Here is a 24,114-nt window from a genome sequence, read left to right as displayed (position 1 = left end):
GCATGCAAAGCCGCTGTCAGTGGACATGGGTGTAGCTGTTATAGACGTGTGTGGTTTGTTTTGACAGACGAATGAAAGGCTGAGAATGTAACATGAAAAAAAAAATAGCCATTTTAGACTAGCACTCTCAACCAAGAGCTCTTCCAGTTAAAACACAAAAAGCCTTTCATAAAGTGAGATGTCCTGATAGGCCTAAAATGGCTATTTGCACATTATTGATTGGAAGACTGTGATTGTTGTAAGTAATGCAAGCTTTTAGAGTGCCAAACTAAATGGATAATGCTAAACGCTATCTGCAAATGGCTCCGTTAATAAGGATTAAAAAAAAAAAAAAAAAACACGTAAGAATAACGAGCCATTGCTGAGTTTTGTCAGTGAACAATGCCATTATCACCAGCGCTGGTGTCATCATGACCTCATCTTACATCAGCAGAGACGCGTTATAAACAATACAAGAACTATGGATTGTGAAAAATGAACAGTGACACTATTTGATGCATAAAATATAATTTAACAGCATTTGATGGATGGATGGATGGATGGATGGATAGATAGACACAGATGTATGAGGGACACAAACAACACCTATTTTTTTCAGAATGACACAATTCTGAATCTAGATCTGTCTTTATGACAACTTAAATTGCACTTGGAAAGATGAAAACAAACAAATACAGAGATGCCATTAAATATTTAGCTGGACTACAGCAATTCAAGATGTTCCAGGCAATAAGCATCGCTATTCTAAATGTCAGGCAAAGAGGGTGACAAAACAAATACTGTGAGAATGTGCCATCTGTGCCACAAAGTCCCTCAGACAAAGGACAGTGCAGACAGATACTGTGTGCGCTCTCCCATCTGTGCTTATGTTATAAAAAATATTCTCTTATAAATTGTTTCACCCTAAAATATTCACAAGGGAGACAGTTATAATGATTATCTAAATGTTTCATTAACACTGAATAATGACGTAGATAATGTGGAAAAATTTATCAGGATTGAATCCATCATGGAATATCATCTTACATGGGATTTTGCACATTAAATGGGTACTTCACCACTGGAAAAATGGGCTTTCGTTATAACTTGGCTGCCTATACAGTAGAAAGGCGGGATTTTTTTTTTTATTGGTGCTACCTGACTAGAGAAAACACAGAAAAAAGTTTTCTTCCATTAGCTGAATAGGTATTAAAACTACAACACCCATAATGCACTGGGCATGTTGCTGTCCAAGGCCACTCCCTCCAGTCTGCTATGGCTAAACTCACCAGAGTCAAATATTGCCTTGATTTAGTAGGAAATACTTCTTAGCAAACTTTTAGTCATAATAGCGTCGACTTGTTTTGTTCCCGGTGCAAGAATTCAAAGAGTAAACGTTTAGTGGGAGTGAGTTACGTACGGTTCCAGTGCGTTGAAGGCAGCGGATAAAGACTGCAAAGAATCATAAATATGAAGAGAACACTGTAATGGAAAATCTGAAAAACCTCCATGTTTATAGTCAACATTTCAAACTGGATGAACACAAACTCAGTTTTAGACCAAACAGAGGGAAAAATTGAAAGTAGCAGTTCTGTCCGAAGCGAAACACTTTTGCGTACAGGCAAGAAATCTTTTGCCATGGTGTTCCATTTTTACCATAATGCTGTTTAAAGAGTAGATATAGTACGATACATTTTTCAGTGATAAACTACCCTTACAATTACGGTTCTGTTAATAACCCTCTGCCGATCTGACTGTCCGTGGGTAGGCATACAAAAATGCAGAATAATTAACTAACTAACTAATATGGAACCTTATTTATTATGTGGATAACTTTAAAGTCAGTGGGGTCCAAAACATCATTTGACCCCACTGACCTTAAAAGAAAGTCTTCATAATATCTCTTATTGCTGTTTTGGGTGAACTATCCCTTTAGGTAATTTTGTGGGATTACAGTCGCTGAGAATGATGGGATGCTGCCTTAGAATTTGGCCAATATTAGATGTCTTGAAGACATCATAAAAATATATTGCCCACGTTTTTGAACGATCTAGGATGCCCTCATCGTGTGAAGAATTATCGTTAATCAGTAACCATTTAAAAAATTCCCATTAGCAAATTATATATTCATACACTTCACATTTTAGAGTGGGCTTTTCTCGTGGCCAGCCTAAGGCACACCTGTGCAATAATCATGCTGTCTAATCAGCATCTTGATATGCCACACCTGTGAGGTGGATGGATTATCTCGGCAAAGGAGAAGTGCTCACTAACACAGATTTAGACAGATTTGTGAACAATATTTGAGAGAAATAGGCATTTTGTGTACATAGAAAAAGTCTTAGATCTTTGAGTTCATCTCATGAAAAATGGGGGCAAAAACAAAAGTGTTGCGTTTATAATTTTGTTCAGTGTGTATACGTATATCATAACCACAGCCAAACTGAACTGTCAGTTTAATATACTGTATACCTGACAGTTCAGTTTGGCTGTGATTATGATGTTTCCATTTGAGATGTTAAAAAAGTTATATTATAAATTGGCAAGGACAAATAAGCCTTGGTAATACTCAAGAGTTATATAGATGTATAATGCTAATGAAGCAAGTAAAACATCTGATCATATTTTACAGAAAAGTCCCACAGGTCAAGCGGGAACCTTGCTGTAGACCATCTGGCACTTTGATAAGCAAGATCTAAATGAAAGGAACTGTGCATGCAACATCTTTTGTTCTTCATTCTCAGAAATCAGATGCTCGAGCAAGTGATCAAAAAGCAGGTGTTCCCAGTTTCATTCCCAATCCTTCGAGCATCATGCAGATGATCATGCTTCGTCACACTCAGAAACGAGACGAGGGGAAATGCTTCACGCGAGCATGTGATGGCATTGCTCAGGCAGAAGATGAGGCATCATTTCACTGGCATCATGGGAGCCTGACCCCTCTGTTCTAGGAGCCTGGGATTTGTTTCTGCATGTATAATAAATAGCTCACAACCATACAGCGCTCGCTTTTCTCATGTGCACGCAGAACCTTTGGGAAGTTCCTGAAAGCGTCTTTATTTTGATACGCTGCAGCTAAAACTCCTGTTATGTCATTCACACTTGTTCAGGAGAGAATTCAGGGCTTTCATATTTAACGTACCCATCCGGTTCCTATGAATTGCTGACACGCGGGTTGATGGATCACAGCTCTGATCTAATACACTGGATACGTTGTGCATTTATCACAGAAATTGATATGTCTATAGACTCTAACTAACCCATAACCACATTATATTCATAGCCACGTTGCATAGATAAACTGGATTTCTGAGGCCAGCTACATGGGGAAATGCTTTATCTGGAACGTTCCTCGCTGGCTTATCGGCATGGTCATAGTTGAGAAATTTTCAGACAGACAACCTTTTACCCAAAGCCTCTTTTTTTTACACAAACAGCCCAGCTCAAAGCTCAGCAGACAGCGAAACCTCAGCACGCTTAACCTTTCCATTGATGCTGGAGATTTTCTCAGCCAAACTCTGACTATATTCATATCCAGAAAACCCTTTATGTGCAAAACAAATGCAACTACGTGTTTCCCATGAGCAGCATTGCAAGTGAAAAATAAAATAAAATAAAATACTAGGAATACAAAGCATGTAGAGGAGGAAGCACTGCAGATTTAAACAGGACACATGACTAGAGAATGTGTGTCTTTAGATTCCATATGAAGATATCTTGCCTCTTCATGGATTGTCTAAAAAGGGGATTTACTGCGATTTGCAGCAGAAGAAAAAGAAACTGCAAGTCATTCTTTTTCAAAAAAGGCTTTGTGATTTGAGCAGAGTGTGACAAATTATGACGTTATAGATTCACAAGGTTAAACATTAAAGGTTTGGGGTCAGTATGATTTCTTTTTTTTCATCAAATTGATCATAAAACTTGTACATTTTTACAAAAGATTTCTATTTCAAATGCTGTTCTTTTGATTCATCTAAGAATCCTGAAAAAAAAAAAACAAGCAGCACAACAATTTCATGTATTCAAAGGATCATGTGACACTGAAGACTGGAGTAATGATGCTGAAAATGCAGGCTTTGATCACAGGAATAAATTACATTTCAAAATAGATTTAAATAGAAAACAGTCATTTTAAATTGTAATAATATTTCACTGTTTTTACTGTATTTTTTGATCAAATAAATGCAGCCTTGATGAGATTCTTTCAAAAACATTTAAAAACCTTACCGACCCCAAACGTTTGAACAATAGTGTATGAATTTAAATGTGAGAGGAACACATTTATGTGTAATTTCATTGTTAAAATGTCTGAGGACACTGATGAAAGGACCCAGTTGTTCTTTGTCTGCGTTTGTGCCGCAGTGTTTAGAATAGTTTGTAATGTAGCTTGAGTTTGGGAGAGGAAACTATAACAGTTTTCTACTTTACTAATAACAAAACATACATCAATCTATCATTCCCGTGCTCCAGAGTGGAACCACATGCAAGTTTTTTTAATGAAGAAAAGCATAAAGGGGAGCTCAAAATTCAAATCTGGACCAAACTGTACATGTTTTTTTATAATGAGAGTCTTGGTATTCAGGGCAACAGATTTGAACATATTGGATATTTCTTCTTTCTGGACTTCTCATAATAGCTCCTCTATTGTTCTCGTGTTTATTTTAAGAGATTTTTGTGGTGTTCATGTTAATATGCTCACAATACCCAACCAAATTGCCAGCATGGTTCAAATGACTTGATGGAAATGTACAGTTAAGCATCATAATTATAGTGAACATCAACTCAATGCATTTTGATAATATACTCCACAGGCAGAATCTAAAGTCAAATCACATTTTGAGTGTAAGAACTCGTGTTAGGGATGAGATGGGATGAGCAACTAGTCAATTAGTGACCAGTGAGATTTTTTTTTTATCTTTAACATTTAACATTTGTGACCCTGGATCACAAAACCAGTCACATGTCGCACGGCTAAATTTGTTGCATTAGCCAACAATACATTGTATGGGTCAAAAATATCGATTTTTTTTTATGCCAGAAATCATTAGGATATTAAGTAAAGATCTTGTTCCATGAGGATATTTTGTACTGTAAATATATAAAACATTTATTTTTGTGAGTGAATGCAGCACAATCGCCAACATAAATGAACAACTTTAAAGGAGATTGTCTCAATGTTTCGATTTTTTTGCACCCTCAGATTCCAGATTTGAAAATAGTTGTATCTCAAACAAATATTTTCCTATCATAACAAACCATACATCAATTGAAAGCTTGTTTATTCAGCTTTTATATGATGTATAAATTGACTCATGTGACTGGTTTTGTGGTCCAGGGTCACATTTGCATTAATGATTTTTAGCAGTGCTGTAGGGGTTGAATTTGAATATGCAACATCTCAGAGAGAGTTTTAGCATTTTAACATTAACTGTGAGAAAATGTGTCTAAATACAAGCACTACTTTGACTTTTAGTCACATAGTGATGGGAAGAACGGATCATTTTACTGACTTGGACCTTTGAATCTCGTTCAGCAAAATGAACAAACCTTTATTCAAGTCATGTGTTTCATTTGAGCAGAATTAAATTAAATGCTTCATTTTCAATAGCCGGATTTCTAAACTCGTCTACTTGCGTGAACTTTGATATTCCGAAAAAATAAAAAATGTGCACGTGCATCGGACACAAAATGAGTGAATTGCTCTTTGAGACAACTTTTTTTTTTTTTTTTCCTAAGTCATATAAAAGATTTGTTCAAAATCGTTCTTGATCGATCCATTAATGCCACATATTTGGGAAAATGAGTAGTTGTGCACATCAGTTGTCAAAAGAAAGACTTCTCCACTTGGAAGTCAGGATCTAAATGAATTAGATGTGTCTCAAGAAGCCAGTCTACTTCAGTAGTATATCAGTTAACAGTTGTGATCAGCAATGTTGAAAGCTGTAAAAAGAAAGCCAGATAGTGTTGTTGTCATTCGCAACAAAACAGTTGTTTTCTCTTTTCACATGCTTAACTGTTACTGTTCTGCTCGTGAAAGTGACTGTAATTAAAATGTTGAGCTAAACGTTAAAGCTCTGCGCTGGTATACGAGCGTCCGCAGGGACAGGCACTAAAACGAAACGGGCTACATCACTCCGGCTCATCCTGTTGGGGTCGGCTTTCAGCTCTTGGCAGGAACGTCAAGAAGATGGGCTGTAAAAAGCGTCGGCCCTTAGCGGTGTCAGTCGGTTCACTGACGCTAGACGGTGCAATGTGATGACTGTCTCATCTGGATACATGCATGTGTTTATACAGGAACTTTGACATGGTGATGGCAACTTGATAATTCATGCTCTTAATCGGGACGTCCAACGGCTGCTGTGTTCATTAAAAGGGAAACAGGAAGTGTGTTATAACTTCTGCACACGTTGACTGATTTTGATGAAACTTCAGCTGTGTTCATTGTAGGAGGCCGATCACATGACAAAGTCATAGCGCCACCAACTGGCAGCAGGAAGTGTGTCACTATCAAAAATGCTTTGAAATCTCCCTCTTATTTTTACCTGATTTGCTTAGTCACAAACTTAATCAGTATAACATCAAAACACGGCAGATGTAGACCTGTAAAAGGATTCGTGATATCTTAAATACTGTTGCCATGGCAACGCATGAAACTTTAATAATACTTTTGGATGTTTTGAAAGCTCTTAGCATGCTTCAAATTGCACGAAACTCAACACACACATCAGAGTTGTCGGCCAGTAGACATTTTCAGTCTAAACACTGGAAGCTCAGATACATATATAAAAGTCATGTTGATTTGATCCTGATTAACTTAACATGTTCAAAAGTTTGTAAAAATGTTTGTTGAATGAAATGGCAATGTTTTTAAAAATCTCGTATGCTCACCAAGGCTGCATTTATCCAAATTTAAAATAACTTTTTTTCTATGGTAATATATTTACACATGTAATTTATTCCTGTAACGCAAAGCTGAATTTTTAGTGTCACATGATCCTTCAGAAATCATATATGCTGATTTGATGCTCAAGAAACATTTTTGCAACAGTTGTGCTGCTTCATATTTTTGTGGAAACTGTGATACATTTTATTTTTCAGGATTCTTTGATGAATAGAAAGTTAAAAAAGAACAACATTTATTTGAAATATAAATGTTTTGTAACATTATACATGTCATCACAGTCATTTTTGATCAATGCATCCTTGCTAAATAAGTGTTCATTTGACTAAAATAAGTGACTTTTCCCACCAAGTGTTTACATTTAGATTTTGCAATTAAGCACAATGTGTAAGACCCATAAAAGGTTATTTTTTTTGTACCCATAATATTACAGAGATTATTAAGTATATATATATAAAAAGTCAGGTAAAGGCATTAATATTGAATTGTCAGTTTAGCATTGTCAGTCACACGTTTTTAGATTACAGTTCATGATTGGTTCGTCATTTTTAATTAACTTTTTGCTTTCACAAGTTAACTTAAAATGGTTTTGCTGTGTGACAAATGATTAAAAAAGTGCATTTAATAAGTTAAGATTAAAAGGACTAAAATGCATTATAAAATAGTTCTAGTTGGAGTTTAGCACGTCGCACCGCAGGACATGTCAATTATTTCATGTCAAGTGCCCGCTTTCAAACGCCAGTTGATTTCTAATGAGCAAATATCATAGCGCAGGTTTTTATCTGTCGAATTTCATCTTGGACGAAATGCCACTCTCTCTCATGCTGTTTGTATACAGAATGCCAGGGGACGTGTTCCTCACTGTGAAAAACACAAACAGTGAAACACCACGCTGGGTAATCCCCCGTCCAATTAGCCAAATCCACTCCACACTTCTAATCTATAGCAGCGTGAGAGGAGTGTATTAACACGACTGCGCTCCTTCCCGTTGGGAGAAAGCAGCGCGAGAACAAATAGTCCTAATGAGGAGCTCTGACCTATACGAGGCTCAGATCTTCACACTGCTAAAACTGTTCTGAGGGGTCGTGATGGGCCCCGAACTTCACAAGGAATGCTTCAGGGGACGAGCCTCGCCTGCCATTTGATCAGACGTTAAGAAGGGTCACAAAGCCGGCCCCTATATGAAGCAGCGAGAGCGCATTTGGTATGCAGAGCCGAGAGCGAGTGGCTTGCATGACTGGTTCAACTGGCATTTGACATCACTTCCAAGATCTGGGGCGGCGGGGAAGGGTGAGCTGTAGACACAAGAGACACAAGAGACGATGCTGGAAACTTTCTTTCCACTGTTACAGAAGTCGGCAGTGCTTTGAGTGATGCCGTTTAACTCTGTTGTAAATGCTTAGTTCGGGTCAACCCTTGAGTCAACGCAGAATCCTGTTCGCAACCCATTTTTCTTGTACATTGTGATGTATTTTAAAGTCACCAAAATTGACAATTCTTTTATTTATTGTAAATTATGTTTCCGTGCACGTCACTAAACCTTTTTTATATATATATAATTCATGTATCTTTAATCAAAATTCCCCTCCCTCTTGCAGCTCATCTCTTCTCTCCTCTGATAATGAGGGCGGGGCAACCTGTCACTCACATGAGATCGACCAATAGCAAACCACAACCATCCAGTCAATTCCCACTTGACTAAATCAAGCCCCGCCCACATTTGTTCTTGTTCTAGAAGCCGTTTCACTATAGCCTGGCTCCGCTCTCCTACGTACTTCCGCTCAGTTTTCATTTTGCTTCAGAACGTCTTTCTGGGTTTGCATTATATTTGCGGGTTTTCTCCGGCCAGTGGCTGAGAACGATGACGTTGAGCTGAGCTAGTTTGAGTTGTAGACATATGTCACGACCAAACGTTAGCGATTGGTTATGGCAGATCCAGAGTGGCTCTGGGCAGATCCAATAGTTTTAAACTTCAACAGAGTACCCGCCTTCAAGGAAGTTAACGCTTGTCAATGGAGAGTGGCCAGACTCTCTGTACAAATGAAATGTACGAGAGTCTGGTAGGACCAGGCTAGTTTCACTCAGATATACGGCACAATAGAAAACTATCGTAATGTCTGTTTCATGTGTACTTTAAACGAAACAGGATATTAAATTAGTTAAAATGTTGGATGGGATGTTTTAGCTCATTTTAGCTATGTGCATTGCAAATAAAAAATCGATTTCTGTATTCAGTTTTTTGTCTTGTTTTTAATAAAAATACGTAAACTTCTTTAAAGCAAGACAATTGTTAAACCTCATTAAATTTGATTAGATTTATGCTTTAAACAAGAAAATAATAATAATATTTGACAGTAGTGCAAGACAAATAAACAATTCAAGACATTTTACATTTACATGTCATGTATGCCTTTAGCAGATGCTTTTATACATTCATGGTAGTAATTTCATCAGTTCTTGCATTCCCTGGGAATCAATCCATGACTTTGGTGTTGCTAGTGCTATGCTCTACTGTTATAGTTTATTATATATATATTTATATATATATATATATATATATATATATAAATCTGCACCAATGAATCATGCATAATAAGAACTAGAACTTGTATTATGAAACTGAATAGGGACAATTTTGATTTCATATTGACTTGTGTGCTGATGTGCATTAGCATGCATATCAAAAGAGAAGAAAAATAAAACCATACTGAATCTGTTACAATGGCAATAACATCATGAAATATCTTCTGCATTTTATTGCACTGAAATCATCTGCACACTACAATGTGAACAATCCTTCAACATACCAATCATTTCAAAAGGATATTTTGTTTGCTATGATTATTGCATGCCCTTTGCAATCTTCTCTATAATGAATATTCCTGTTATTCTAGTCATGCAATTCTCAACATATCATAACGTAGGCAAGGACCTCGTAGCATAGGGGGAAAAAAAACTCAACCGGGAATAAAATCATTATAAATTGGGACATGTCATCTCCTAAAGTTTCTAATAGAGGGCAGTTGCGGGGGAATTTTGAAGGTTGAAAGTCGCATGTAGACCTGGCCAGCAATGATGGGTCCTGCTTGTATTCCCCTGTGAGCAAGAGAACTATCAGGTCTAAATGGTGCCGAGCACATTTAGCACCACAATGATGGATTGTACCCACCAAACATTTCCTCCTATTTTAAGTGAAAAGGAGTCCAGAGGCTGAACTCCACCGCTATGCTGTTACAGGCACATTTATATCCATTTGATATAAAACAGACAGTTCTGAAACCCTGTTCTGATGAGACATATATAAATAGCGAACATACCAACTCGAGTGATATAGACCAAGCTTTAAAATAATTATTTTAAACGGAATATCCATCCATCCATCCATCCATCCATCCTATACTATTGCCACCATTGTATAAAAGCAATAATCCATCGGAGGCTGAACATTAGATTGATTTTACCATGGCTTTTGAGCATTCTGCTTTGTTTACCACGGTAAAAGGTATCACTGTAATGTGCATGCTCTTGTGGTTTATTAATGAATGTATTATTTTGTTTTATCGTAATTATTGGAGATGATGATGTGTGTTACTCTACCTAACTAGCTCATTTTGGCTTAGCGAAGAAGAGACTTGTAGTTAAATTAATTAGACTATTGTACATGAAAAATAAATCATTTAATGAGGTTTTTCTCTGCACTGACTAGATACTGAAATACGTTGGAGTGTTTTTGAACTGGCGCGGTAATTACTGCGACACATTCGCATTCAAATCAGGATGCTTTTCCTCGGGAAACAATGACTTCTCAGCTGTTGTTGTCTAGACCGAGACGCCTGTTACAGAAAGTGCCACGATGCTTTCTAAATGAGTGCTATGTATGAATAATACACCAGCTTTTCCTCTGTTTCATTCAGTTGACTGCAAATAAAATGCACCCACCCTCGAATTACAGTACCCCAAACATGCATGACTTTATTTTTCATTCCCACGTAAGGAATGAAAGCACTCGGGTTTGGAATGACACAAGGGTGACTGACTGACGGATGATTATTTTTCAGTTTGCACTTTGCACTATTCCTTGAAAGCGCTCTAATACTTTAACCCAGAACATCATGTCATTGAGGAGCTGTAGATTTGCTGATAACCCACGTGTCGAGCCGTTGCACATGTAGGGAATGATGGCCAGCGTTCGGACTCTGCTGTCTGGCTGTTGTCGAGCTCGGACTCGTGTTGAGCAATGGGACCCAAGCGAATAACAACTCCTGCCCTTAACTCTTGGCTTCTGGCAGGCCTGTGTGCTAATGATCTGTGTGTCCGAACGGTTAGACGATCCGCAACGCTTGCCCAATATACAGCCACTCACTTACCGCTAACATAAGGCTTCTCTTAATACACAGCATGTATTTTAATACACCTTTGAAACATGAGTCGGCTTATTTATTTATATGCGCGCTTGGCACGCTCACTACTGTCTGTGGAGTCTTTCTATCTCTCTCTCTATCTCTCTCTCTCTCTCTCTCTCTCTCAGAGGTGCAGCAGCATCTAGTGGTCTTGCTGAAAAGAAAAGCAAGACCACTTTCTCCTTTTTACTTTAGTGGTGTGTATGCAGTAGTTGTTGTGAAAATGTTAGTTAAAATGCTTTGTTTGTGGTCACACTGTCTATACTGGGTCACCATGATTTTGCCAAGTAAGACATGTTCCTGGATCAACATATTTTGTTGATCCTGGAATAACATTCCTGCCCCAAAATTTTGTCCCCATACCCCGAAACCTAGCCCTACCCAAACTTTTCCCTAAAACCAGAGGGAAATGATAGGTGAATAACACTGATGTTGAAGCCTAAACTTGACATAAACTGTAAACTTGTCCCTCAAATCTGATTGGTTGATTGGAAAGTTGTTCCAGGATCAACAAAGATGTTGATCCAGGAACAGGTGGTACTTGGTGAAATCACGTTCACCGTCTACACTGTACAATATGTGCTATAATTTGATACAATGCACTTATTGTGTACATGCATATTTTTTTTATGTTAAAGGTCCCATATTGTCAAAACTGAAATTTCCTGGCTTTTTTCATGATAGCAGAGGGGCGATGAAACTACCATACAAGTTTCAAAACAGTCGATCCACAGCCAAATGCACACAGCCTGCATAAAGTAGTGCCTTTTCAAGAACCGTTGTGACTTCCGTATAAATGTGATGTCAGAACTACTCAGTCATCACCCCCACCAATGGTGGGTCACTCAGAAAACAACAGGCCAATCAGAAGAGAGGCTCATGAATATTAAGTAGACAGGCCAAAATCGACCTGTTCTTGGCAGAGCTTCTGAGAAAGGAGCTGTAAAATATATATTGAGATGTTTTTTGGTACTTATACTGCAAATATATTCTTAAGGACATCAAAACCTAAAATAAAACTTCAGAAAGGTGTACAATATGGGACCTTTAAAAATATATGCATGTAATCACAGCTATAATTAATTTCTGTAATTATATCTTTAATTACACTGTTGACATTCCCTTACACCTTAACCCATCCTAAAACCAACCCATACCACCAAACCTGTCCCGAACCATACATATCCACCTCAGTAGCAGCACAAGTGTTTTGAAATACAGTATGAACACAATAAGTACATTGCACTATCATTATTTTTTAGTATGTAGTAGTTAGGACCAGAAACAAATGCAAATAAATCCTTTTAGTGATAAAACACAAGCTTCTATGCTAAGTGTGTGTTCATGTATTTGAGAGGGATGTGGGACACGACAGACCATCTCTTGTCTAATATCTTCATGTCTTCACCCGATGTTCCAAAGCATCTGAAACTAAGTTACTTGCATTTGTGAAATACGCTATGCAAATAAACTTGATGTTCCTTACCAAGTCTAACAAGCACAAACTGTGTTAAACTGAATTTGACGTGCAAGTAAAAAGGTATCTGTCCTACAGCGTTGTTCTACTTTACCGGATGCGATTGTAGTAATTAAAAGTGAAGAAATGTTTATAATTAGACATGAGTGAAGATTTTGCAAAGAAACAAGTATTATTTTTAAATCATTTGTTTTTGTTTTATTTGTGAGAAGTAGCATCCTGTTCTGTGACTTTGATTGGTTCCCATAGGCAGTAATTTGTAAGGAGAAACTGATCGACAGTTAGTTTGTTACGTTCAGTCGATCTAATCGCACATGTGCCGGGTCGAACACAAATATCTCTATAAACGTCTCAGCCGCCTTCGCTGTTGTTGTGTTTATCTCGACACCCTCCAAAAGCATCCATGTTGAGGTGTTAATATAAGCATCCATGCTAACAGCTCATGAATGCTAACCAAACGCTCGGTGTGAGAGCGCTCCAGATCTTTGCAGCCCGTGCTCACGGATTAGCACTTCAAAAAGGGCAAAGCGGCCTCAAACTCTGACATGCTGTCAATAAACATTTCTTTAATGTCGTGCCTCTGGCTGTTGCTGTTGACTCCGCAGATAACCTCAGCGTCATTTAACACAGCTTATTTCTGCCGAATGTGACATCCGCCACCTTTTAATCCCATTATATCATTATTATGTGTCAGAAACCTGATATACTCGCATAATGACACATACAGGATGTGTACAGGTTTCCTGTGCCAACAAGAATTAATGTCACTTCGCATGAGATATTCATGGCTAATTGCATAATGATTCTTCAAGGGCTCTGGTATACATGCATGTCTATTATCAGAAAATTCCTCATGCTCTGCAATGAAGTGAAATCCTTTTCTCAGCCAGTATTTATATCTTGTTTTCCAGTAAAAATATCTAAGAATAGAGAGTTCTACGGCTCAGAGAGTTCAGAGAATGTCATGAAATACAAGCAGAACAAATTTCTGTGCAAATGGATCATACAAACACTTTGGAATATGTTTAAGAACAATTTATGCAAGTTTAATGTAACAACAATGCAAAAATTAACTGTGTAAGATGAAACAACTTGAATGTAATGTCACCAATAATTGAATGAATTATTAACAGAACAATGAAGCTTACTCCGAATGCATGTAAGAAAGTTTTTACGAGCAATCTACATAAAATGCAAAAATTATACTTGATGCATGTTCACGTAAGAATGGCATTGAAAACATGTTACATGGAATGCTGAAATTATGTCTTGTATGTGCAAATGTAAAAAGCAGAAAACTTATTTTTAACAATTTACTAAAATATTTTTACATTATTTACAGTCACAATTTAAGTAAGAATGATTTTATGAATAATTAACTGAACAATGCATCTTACTCACAATGCAACGATTTATGTAAAAGATTTTTACGAAGAATTTACACTGTAAAAATGATTTTTAAAGTTGAAAATAAAACAAAGATTAAATTTGTTTATTTCTTTCTATTTCAAAATGTCATGTTTAATTCAATACTTTACTTGCTGATTCCTTAGCAATTTCTAAGTTAAATTCCTAATCCCACACAATTATTATTATTTTTTTAGTGTACATAAAATGTTAAAATGATGCATCTAATGCTGGATACATCTGTTTAAGCATTAAACACATTTCACATGGAATGCTAAAATGATGATGCATGCAATAATGTAAAAAGATGTTAAGACTTTAGAGAATGTCTATAAACTGAACTGAGAATTGTACTGAATCTCTAACATGTTAACATGGGTCACGTGACAAGGCCTTTAACTCTTTCCCTGCATTTCAGTGTTATGTTACGGTAGGGGGCGCTATTACGTATCTTCTGAAAGAGTAGAGAACCTCCGGATCAAAACACAGATGAAAAGAAGCAGAAACAAGCAATCAAAGCATTGCTTATACGCACATGTAAAATAACGCGATCATCAACATTAAACAGCTGTATAAATCGAAACCGCCTAATATAATGTTACTGTATGAAATGTCGACCCAGGATGAGGAATAAGACTGTGAAGCTGTGAAGATCATCATTCTGAATTCTGTTTTTTTCATTGACAAAAACACGATTTTCTTATCCACATTTATTTTGTGTTTTTTGATATATTGCATGTTCAGATATACATACAGCAAAATATTTTGGGGGCCGAATGTTTTTGTTTTCGACAAAAAAATTAAAAATAAAATAAATGCTGGTGGGGAAAGAGTTAAAATGTCCGACAAACAGTCGCAGATATCTGCCATCAGATCTCCTCCTGTCGTCAGAAGCCTTCACTGATAAGCATCAATCTGTTTGCTTTCTGGAGTGCAGTGCACTTCATTAATAAAATCAATCTGCTCACGTCTGAAGCTCTGGGCTCTGATCTGATGATGTACTAGAAGGCAAGATTTTATCGACGATTCTGTAATGTCTCGGCACGAGCTAATATCTCTCGCACAAAAGGCAGTGTGAGTAGAGATAGTAGAGATAGATAAATAATAGAATACACCTTTGGATGAATGAAGCCCATTATTTGAGCTAGAATGAACACTTTATGTATCATTTAAATGAATATGTTCATCTTTGATAGAGTTCGCTAGGTTTAGCCACACAGAATGTATCAGGTATGTGGTTCTTTTCTGTGAAAAACCTGCGCCATGATGCCAGGGTGTTGCTATGAGGTTCTAGGGTGATCTTGCAAGGCGATATTATTGTATTTATTGTATTATGTTAAGCATAAGATGGATAATTAGAATTAGGTGGTTGTTGGAATTGATAACCCAGTTATGTTTTATGGTCTATCTGGGAAAAATCAAACAGTCTAATTGCTTATTAAATAAACAGCAGTCTTCTTAAAAGCCACATGATTTGAAGAAGTCTGCGAAACATTATTATTGAAGCAATATCACACAAGAAAGAGTATATACAGCAGTTCAATTTGAGTAAAAATTTCGTTTTGACACCATATCGCCAATTAGTTTGCATATTGTGCTACACCATTCCTTCCTGAATGATTCAGCATTTTTGAACAAATCGATCGAATGAATGATTCAATGACTCGCTAAAGACAAACAGTTTTGTCACCAAACGAATCTGTTTTTTTTAACTAATCAGTAAAGTGAATGCTTCAGTCAGTCACTCTCGCTGCGTCCGAATATAGTATGCAAAAAAAGGTATGTGAGCCAAGTAGTATTTCCGTAGTAATTCATAGTATTCATAAACAGTAGGCGAAATGGCCTACTATTTCTGAAGTGCGCATTCAATGGACACTTCACTATCCCATGAGGCCACAGGATTTGTCAATAGAGGTTTAGGAACCCAACTTACACCGTAGGTCACGTGACAATGACAACATGTCCAAATTTCATTCATACTACACACATTCATTCTATATAGAACGTACTTTGTTAACGGTTGCGAAGTAAGTTTCAAACCAAATGTAGTAGCTACTTTACGATTCGGACACAGCGTCTGTTTTGTTCCTGATTGAATCAGTGTTGTGAATGAATCGGTTGAGTGAATCAATGGCATGCTAATAAACACAGACATCTTTCAACGAGTCGTTGGAACGAATGAATCATTAAATCACTGTCGCCACCTACTGGTGCAACTTGCAGAAACGAGGCACTGAAAAGACTGAAAATATGTTTCCACCATATTTTGCAATTCGGCCGTAAGCTATTTTCTTTGAATGTGCGAGACGATTCATTAGCAGATAAATAACTAGAAGAAAAGTACAGTAAACTGTAAAACTATTTTCACTACAAACCAGAGTGTTTTGATGATTACAACAATAAAATAATGTGATAACAAATACATTATTTGCATTATAAAATATCTTATGGACTTTTAAAATAACTTGAAGTGAATGACACCGCAAACCTTGCACATTGAAATAACAAATGGCTGCACGCCCCAAGCCCTCTATTACGTTAAAAATAAGATGGATAATTAGAATTGGGTTGTTGAAATTGATAACCCAGTTATAAGTAATAGGAATAGTGATGCTTGCCTTAACAAGCACTTGCTAGCTAATAAATAGTAGAAATATTGTGCATTTCTAGAGAGTTGAAGACCAGCAACCATTTAATAAGGCATGTTATGAGTGAAACAGACAACCGGTGACGCGTCTAACAATGGCCTGGACATTTATAAGCAATTTCCACACATAAATCTTGGCATAATGCCTGAAAATATGTCCAATTTATAAACCTCTCACTATGAGAAGTATTCCAGGTTGAGAAGAGATTCCAGCGATCTGGTTCGGCCATTTTAAAAACAAATCCGTCCTTCTGGTTGGTACAGAAAATACCAGCACAGCTTAGTGGAGGATTAGACTTGCACCTGGTCCCCAATGAATTATCTAGCAGTGTCGAAACTGAAAAAAGTGGAGCCAGAAGGAGATTTCCATGCAAATTGTTTGGCCTCATCTCCCCCCCCTTTATAATAATCCCAACCCAATCCATCACACAGTTCAAAATGTGCCTAAATCTTCATTCCCCTGTTGTGTTTGTGGTGTTGCATATGCTAAACTGATTCTCCGCGCGTGCTTCCAGGTGATCGACATTAAGGACAGGCTAAGGGAGTCGAAGAGATTCTGGTCGGCGCTGCCAGACAGCATCTGTGCCGAGGACACAGTGACTGACCCAGATGAGGAGCAGTGCTGGAACAGCCACACAAAGGGAAGGTAGGACGGTCACCTTCACACACACATTCCCCTGGGTCGCGTCGCAGATTGTTGTGTTTCAATGACACCTTCGATGGTAATTGTTTTAGCGATATTAGGTCATAGGCAAATACAAAACACCCTGTTGGCTCAATGCACGAGGTTGGTTATGATACCCAACTGAAAACATTATATACAACTGATCTAATTGTCTATTATCGACTGGTTAATAATCATTCTAGAAAACATGATACTCTGCTTAAAAATAATCTCCTGTTAGAGGGACTTTACTGAAGTAACAATTACTACCAGTGTGAATTTGTTGGAAGAGCTGGTGGCATAAAGTTGTTCTCTTGGGATTACAGTGCGAGATATTTTATAATACATAATAATAATCATAAATGTTTCTTGAACAACAAATCAGCATATTAGAATGATTTCTGAAGGATCATGTGACAGTAGCTATGTTTCCATCCACCTAATTTTTTTATGTGCATTTTGGGATATTGCATTAAAAACTGCTGGATGGAAACACTAAGGCCTCGTTTACACTGCAGGTCTTGATGCCCAATTCTGATTTGTTACCTTTATCCGGTTTTTCTGACCGTCCGTTTACACGTTCTTTCAACTGTGACCCATATCCGGTTCATGTGTTTACACTTGCCATACTATCTGAAACGTTGCGTATGCTTAAAGGGTTAACTTCTCTTGCACAGATGGACGGACGCGAAATATGCTTGATGCTAGCTCTGCGATATATGCGAAGTTCGCCAAACATCACCATGATTTTGAGGCGGAGGAGGACGAAAAGTGCCATCATTGCACATATGCTTCAGTTATTGTGTGGTGGTGGGAGCATATTCTATTTAAATATTGGCTTTAACGAGGAGCAGTGGGTCCGAAATTTTAGGATGAGCAAGCCAACCTTTGATATGTTGTGTCAACGTTTGTCCACATTCCTCTCCTACGACGTTTCGTCAGGCCATCCGTCCCTTTGCAGATGCGCGTCGGGGTTTTTCTCGACATTAAACCACGGAGACGTTGCCTAATGCCTCAGAAAATCCGATCTGCCTGTTTACATGACAGTCGCATTGCCACATATTGGATTTATTTCCACATATGAATGAGGCCTGAAACCGATCTCAATATCCGAATGCATGCGTTTTGTTCCTGTTTACACGGTCATAGAACACATCCGATCTGTGTCACATATGAGCAAAAAATCGGAATTGGGTCACATTTCACTATTAAACGAGGCCTAAGATGTGCAAAAATTCTAAAAATGCACATAAATGCGCTTTTCATTTTTTTATCCGATAAGAAGAATAAACTACGATGGAAACACATTTACCAAATTAATTCCTTGATGCCATCAAAAAAAACAAGTGCCTTTGTGCAATGGGACGGCGTGACTGGACTAACCAGCGGACTGATCTTTTTGCAAAGCATCTTTGGTTGTTCTGAAATGCCTGAGCAAAGTCTGTCGTCAAAGAGGTTCGGTTTAATTCCCTTCCAGAACTGTCTTACACGACTGCGTTCCCAAATAACAGGCATCTTCCTCCGAAATGCATTTATTGTTATTCATTTCATCTGCACGCTCTGAGCCTCTGACCCTGGATCACAAAACCAGTCACATGTCGCACAGTTATATTTGTGGCAATAGCCAACAATACATTGTATGGGTCAAAATTATAGATTTTTCTTTTATGCCAAAAATCATTAGGATATTAAGTAAAGATCATGATCCAAGAGGATATTTTGTAAATTTCCTACCATAAATATATAAAAAATATATATTTTTGTGTGTGAATGCAGCACAATCGCCAACATAAATGCACAACTTTAAAGGCGATTTTCTCAATGTTTCGATTTTTTTGCACCCTCAGATTCCAGATTTTCAAATAGTTGTATCTCAGCCAAATATTGTCCTATCATAACAAACCATACATTAATGGAAAGCTCATGACCCATGTGACTGGTTTTGTGGTTCAGGGTCACATATGAGAAAAAATATTATATACAGTGGCTTCGCCTTCTTTTCTTAGTGATATTTAGTATCAGGAAGTGAGGATTTTGTTCACTTCGACTCAGTAGATGGAAACGGTGCTTCATCCACAAATGTTTTATGTGATAATCCAATTTTGTGCATAGGTTAAATTCGCAAGTTCTTCCTTGTCTCGACTTGTTTGGGACAAGTACACTGACAAGCTGTCAATTCAACACATTCATTAGTGTGATTAATTATTTATTTTTTGCTCAAAGATGTGTGCATCAACAAACAATTAAATTAAAAAACATCAGAGTGTGAAAACGGCCTTTAAGACGTACTAATTTATGATTGACAGACCCCTGGTTTTACAGTAGCTCATTCCTTCAGTTCATTTCTGTTGATGGGCATTTCACAGAGAACGCCATGATGTCTGTCACTCCGTCTGCCCGCCTTTGAGAATGAGCCAGACGGCTTGGCAGAAACCCATCCGCTTTTCAGCCCTCCACAAGTGCGAATATCAGCAGATGGTGCAATATAAGATGTGTTTCATTTTCTTTCCAAGCGGCCTCATCGTGTAAATGACCCGTACTGGGTGAAGAGGGTTATTTGGAGTACCTAAAAGGCAAATTAACGCAAATGATAAGATTTGGTGGAGCTGAAATGCATGTGATGTATTTGTTTGTTTTTTTCCAATATTTGTCAGATCTGGTCTCCGCGGAGTACAACCGTCTCATTATTGGCTAATTACTGTTTTAAAGCCATACAGTTTGCATTTGAATAGGAGCGCATTTGCGATGGCACAACCTGGGAGCATTCAACAAGTTTCATTTATTTTTGCACAAAGCACCACCTGAAATATTAATTAGGCACAAACAATTACCTCTCGCTAAAGCGCTTCTTAGGAGATTAGATCTCAATAGAGTTCGTTGCATGCATAATGCTGCAACATGTGTTTATACTGACAAGCAGCATTCAGATAAAGAGGCAGAAATTCAGAGAAGGAAAACATGATAAATGCAATTAATTCAGTATGAATCACAGACTCTACAAACTTCATTATGCAGATCATTTCAGTCTTCTCCAGTTCTGCCTCAGGTAATAATTGTGAAAGAGATAATTGTGACTATGAATTTTTATTTTAACCCTATCACCGAGTTTTTATTATTATAACCAAAACTGAAACTTTAAATAAACTTGAAAAAAAAAAAAAAAATGTTAACTGAAAGAAAATAATAAAGTTTATTTAATATTTAGTTTAACTTCATATAAGGCCTACTAAAATTACTAAAACTGTAATAAAAATTGACAAAACAAAACTGCTAAAACCTTAACTGAAATTGAAATTAAAATTAGAAATAACAACTTTTAACAACTTTTAAGCAAAAACAAATATATTTTAATTTAAAATTTTATTTAGAAAACATATTTTATTTTAAGCAAAAACTAGTTGCATAGTGTTTGTTTTTTGTTAAGCATTCAATGCATTTAAAACATTTATTTGAATACAGTCAATACATTTGAAGTTTGAAAATACCTTATGACCATTAATAATCAAATGTACAACAATGAAGTTATTACTGCATTGTGGACAGTCTTCATGTACTGAACTGTGAAGTCTTAGTCTCTACAAAAAATAGTCTATTATTTATTATTATTTTTACTTTTTAATAAACAAAAATACATTAACTTGTACGCAGCTGACAGGAAATGTGTTACGACATTGGCAAAGTGTTTACAATATGCTTTATTAAAACATTAACACTATTTATCAGCTGATTTGCAAGCACAGCTCTTCCTGCAAGGAAAGCAGATCTAGTTATAATGTTTAGCACCTGTACAAGCAAGGTGATTTTCACACTATAGGTGGAAGTGTAGGTTGCAGCGTCGCATTATTCGTGTTATACAACACAGGGTGACGTGAAAACACTGACTTCCTGATGAAGTGATTCTGCACATGATGTGGAGCTGCAGGGCTTGTTAATGTGAATGTGAGAGGTGCTGATCCTGCTAAAGATGGAGTCATGCTTCAGTCCACAGCATGTGAACACCCGCAAACGCTGTTTGGATAAATGACGAGTTTTGCTTTATGCATGAAGTATTTGTAAATGAATGAATTTGCATTCCTGTGTCCCTTTGCTTTTTTAAGATTTTAAATCAAATATAGATTATGCCAAATCATAGTGAATCATTTATGTGTTTCTTGAACCCCGACTGAAAACATTTTAATAAAACATTCCCACCAAAAAAAAAAAAAAAACCCTGCAAATGTTTGTTTGCTAATTTCCAGATATTTTCCTGAAGTTGTAAAAGACGGCCTTACGAACCAGCTCAATAACCCAGAGGTGGAGGTGGACATCACGAGACCGGACACCTTCATCAGACAGCAGATCATGACCCTGAGAGTGATGACCAACAAGCTACGAAACGCCTACAACGGCAAAGACGTCTACTTTCAAGACTCCAGTAAGTCAGTCGGTAGAGAACATTAGTTTATGGATAAGCGGAGAGTCTGCAACTAATGCAGACGCTCAATCGCGGATTGTTTCTGATGTTAAAAATGTGTTCAAGAAATATATGAGGGATTTTGTTGTCCTTCCTGATCCAGGAATATGACCATCTTCAGGTATAATTTTGTTTGCTGGGTTTTGAGTTGATTTGGAGTAACTCTAAGGGCTAGATTTACTAACATCTTGCGCCAGCTCAAACCCTTTTTTGGCATTTTGGACTTACTAAAGACACGCAGTGAAAAATTAGCACTGAAAAGTCCTAGACAGGGTTATTTTAAAGGCCGACGTTATTGCTTATGCATTAGAAGGAGTTTCCAACCGAGTTTCCCTTTCAGACGCAACATTTATGGGAGGAGAGTATTTAAATGAATCACGCAAGGTGATTTACTAAGGTTTGCGCTCGTCAATTTACTGGTATTTGTGCCATTATTTAACGGCCCAAAAAAAGCATGTCTTAAACCAGACGCTAAATTGCGCCGCTCTTGGTAGATTGTGTTGGTCATTATGGAAATGATCCAGCTGCATCTGTGTTCTTTCATTTACAAAGAGTTACATTTATGCATTTGGCTGATGCTTAAACGAAAGTGACTTGCATTGTATTCAAGGTATATGTTATATCAGTTCATGCATTCCCTGGGAATCGAACCCATGACCTTGGCGTTGCATGTGCCATGCTCTACTGTTAGAGCTAAAGAAACACAAAATACAAATATGCGAGTCAATTGTGATTGATAAGGATTTACTTGGATCTATCAGCAACACAAAACACCCTAGCAACCACCAAGCAACACCCTAGCAACCACTTAAAACACCTTAGCAACACCTTGGCATTGTGAAGGTGTTTTGCACAAGCAATTACCACAAAAAAAAAAAAAAAAAAAAGAAGCAAAAATCTAGTTCTTTAAATAGTTTATTAAGTCAGTAATGTATAACTTCTATGTTATATTAAAACCCATATATGAGTTTGTGTTTTACTTTTTGGCAAAATATTGTGATATACAAACTCAAACTCAAAGGTGAAAAAGTCACCAAGTTGAGCTTCGCTCTTTTCTCAAGGAGACACGCAGACATGCAGCATACCTTCTGTTATTGACACTTATTTTGGTTTCGGCCTACTTAAGATATGACTTTCTTAAAGGAATAATGCATAGATGAAAATAGAATCAATTGCACAGATAAAAATAAGCCCAAACAGCTCAGGCATACACATTTACACCCTTCTTAGATGCAAAAACTCCCCAGCATGTGTTATTCCCCGTGAGCAGGCCAGCCTTCTCTCACACGGCGCCATAAATCACGCCACGGCGTCCGAGAGCGTCACGCGCAGTCTAGACCCTGTGTCAGCGTCAGTGAAACGAGATCCTCGTCTGTCAGAAACAGAGGGCCGGACGGGACTGACACCAACAGGAAGCTGAATTATGATAATGGAGTGTCGGCTCACATACTGTATGACTCTATGATGCTCTGGGAATATGCACGTCCTCAGGTGCCGGTTATGTTTGCAGGAGTTGAACCTAGGCTATATGAGAGCCAACTAATAATCATTCAAGAAATCAATTCAGAAATCAGTTTAATAAATGCAAATAAATAATAAAAAATAGAAAACAATTGATAATGTATAAATAATATAAAAAATGAAATGCAATTATTTAGCCCTTTATAAATGCATGTTAAGTATAATATATCATTTAAAATATAATATTAATATAATATAAATGCAAAAAAAATTAATATATAATATGTATAGAAATGGAACTTTTTAATATTTTTACATTTTTTATATATGAAGGAATATGCAAAACAGAGTACAAATAAAAAAAAATTTAAACAAAATGCAATTGATAAAATATAAATATTTTATAAATAATAAATAAATGAAATGCAATCATAAAGCCCTTTAAAAACACACATTAAGTGTAATGTATAATATGTATAGATGTATAGTAATGAAACTTAAAAAAAAAATAGAATATAAATTGTAAAATAAAGAGCTAAAATATGAAGGAATATGCAAAATAGAGAAAAATAATGCAATTGATGATATATAAATAGTAAACAAATGAAAATGCAGTCATTAAGCCCTTTTATAAACACACATCAACGGTAATATATGTATAATACAAACAACATATAATATTCAATGAACTTTTGAAAATAAAAAGGAATATTTCATATCAATTA

The 24,114-nt window shown here is 36.8% G+C and overlaps 1 protein-coding gene across 2 annotated transcripts in view; it reads left to right on the top strand.

Annotated features, from left to right (window-relative positions):
* The window catches only part of gpc6a (glypican 6a), a 189,093-nt gene that overhangs the window by 163,987 nt on the left and 992 nt on the right, over positions 1-24,114 (top strand). For both annotated transcript variants that reach the window (XM_079864064.1, XM_079864063.1), the window contains 2 exons: positions 17,327-17,457; positions 21,714-21,889. In XM_079864064.1, coding sequence (XP_079720190.1) covers positions 17,327-17,457; positions 21,714-21,889 — 307 coding nt within the window. The remainder of the gene's footprint in view (positions 1-17,326; positions 17,458-21,713; positions 21,890-24,114) is intronic.

Source organism: Squalius cephalus (assembly GCF_949319135.1).
Source record: "Squalius cephalus genome assembly, chromosome: 2".
NCBI lineage: Eukaryota > Metazoa > Chordata > Actinopteri > Cypriniformes > Leuciscidae > Squalius > Squalius cephalus.
Note: the sequence above shows the minus strand (reverse complement) of the source record. Positions and strands in the feature narration are given on the sequence as shown.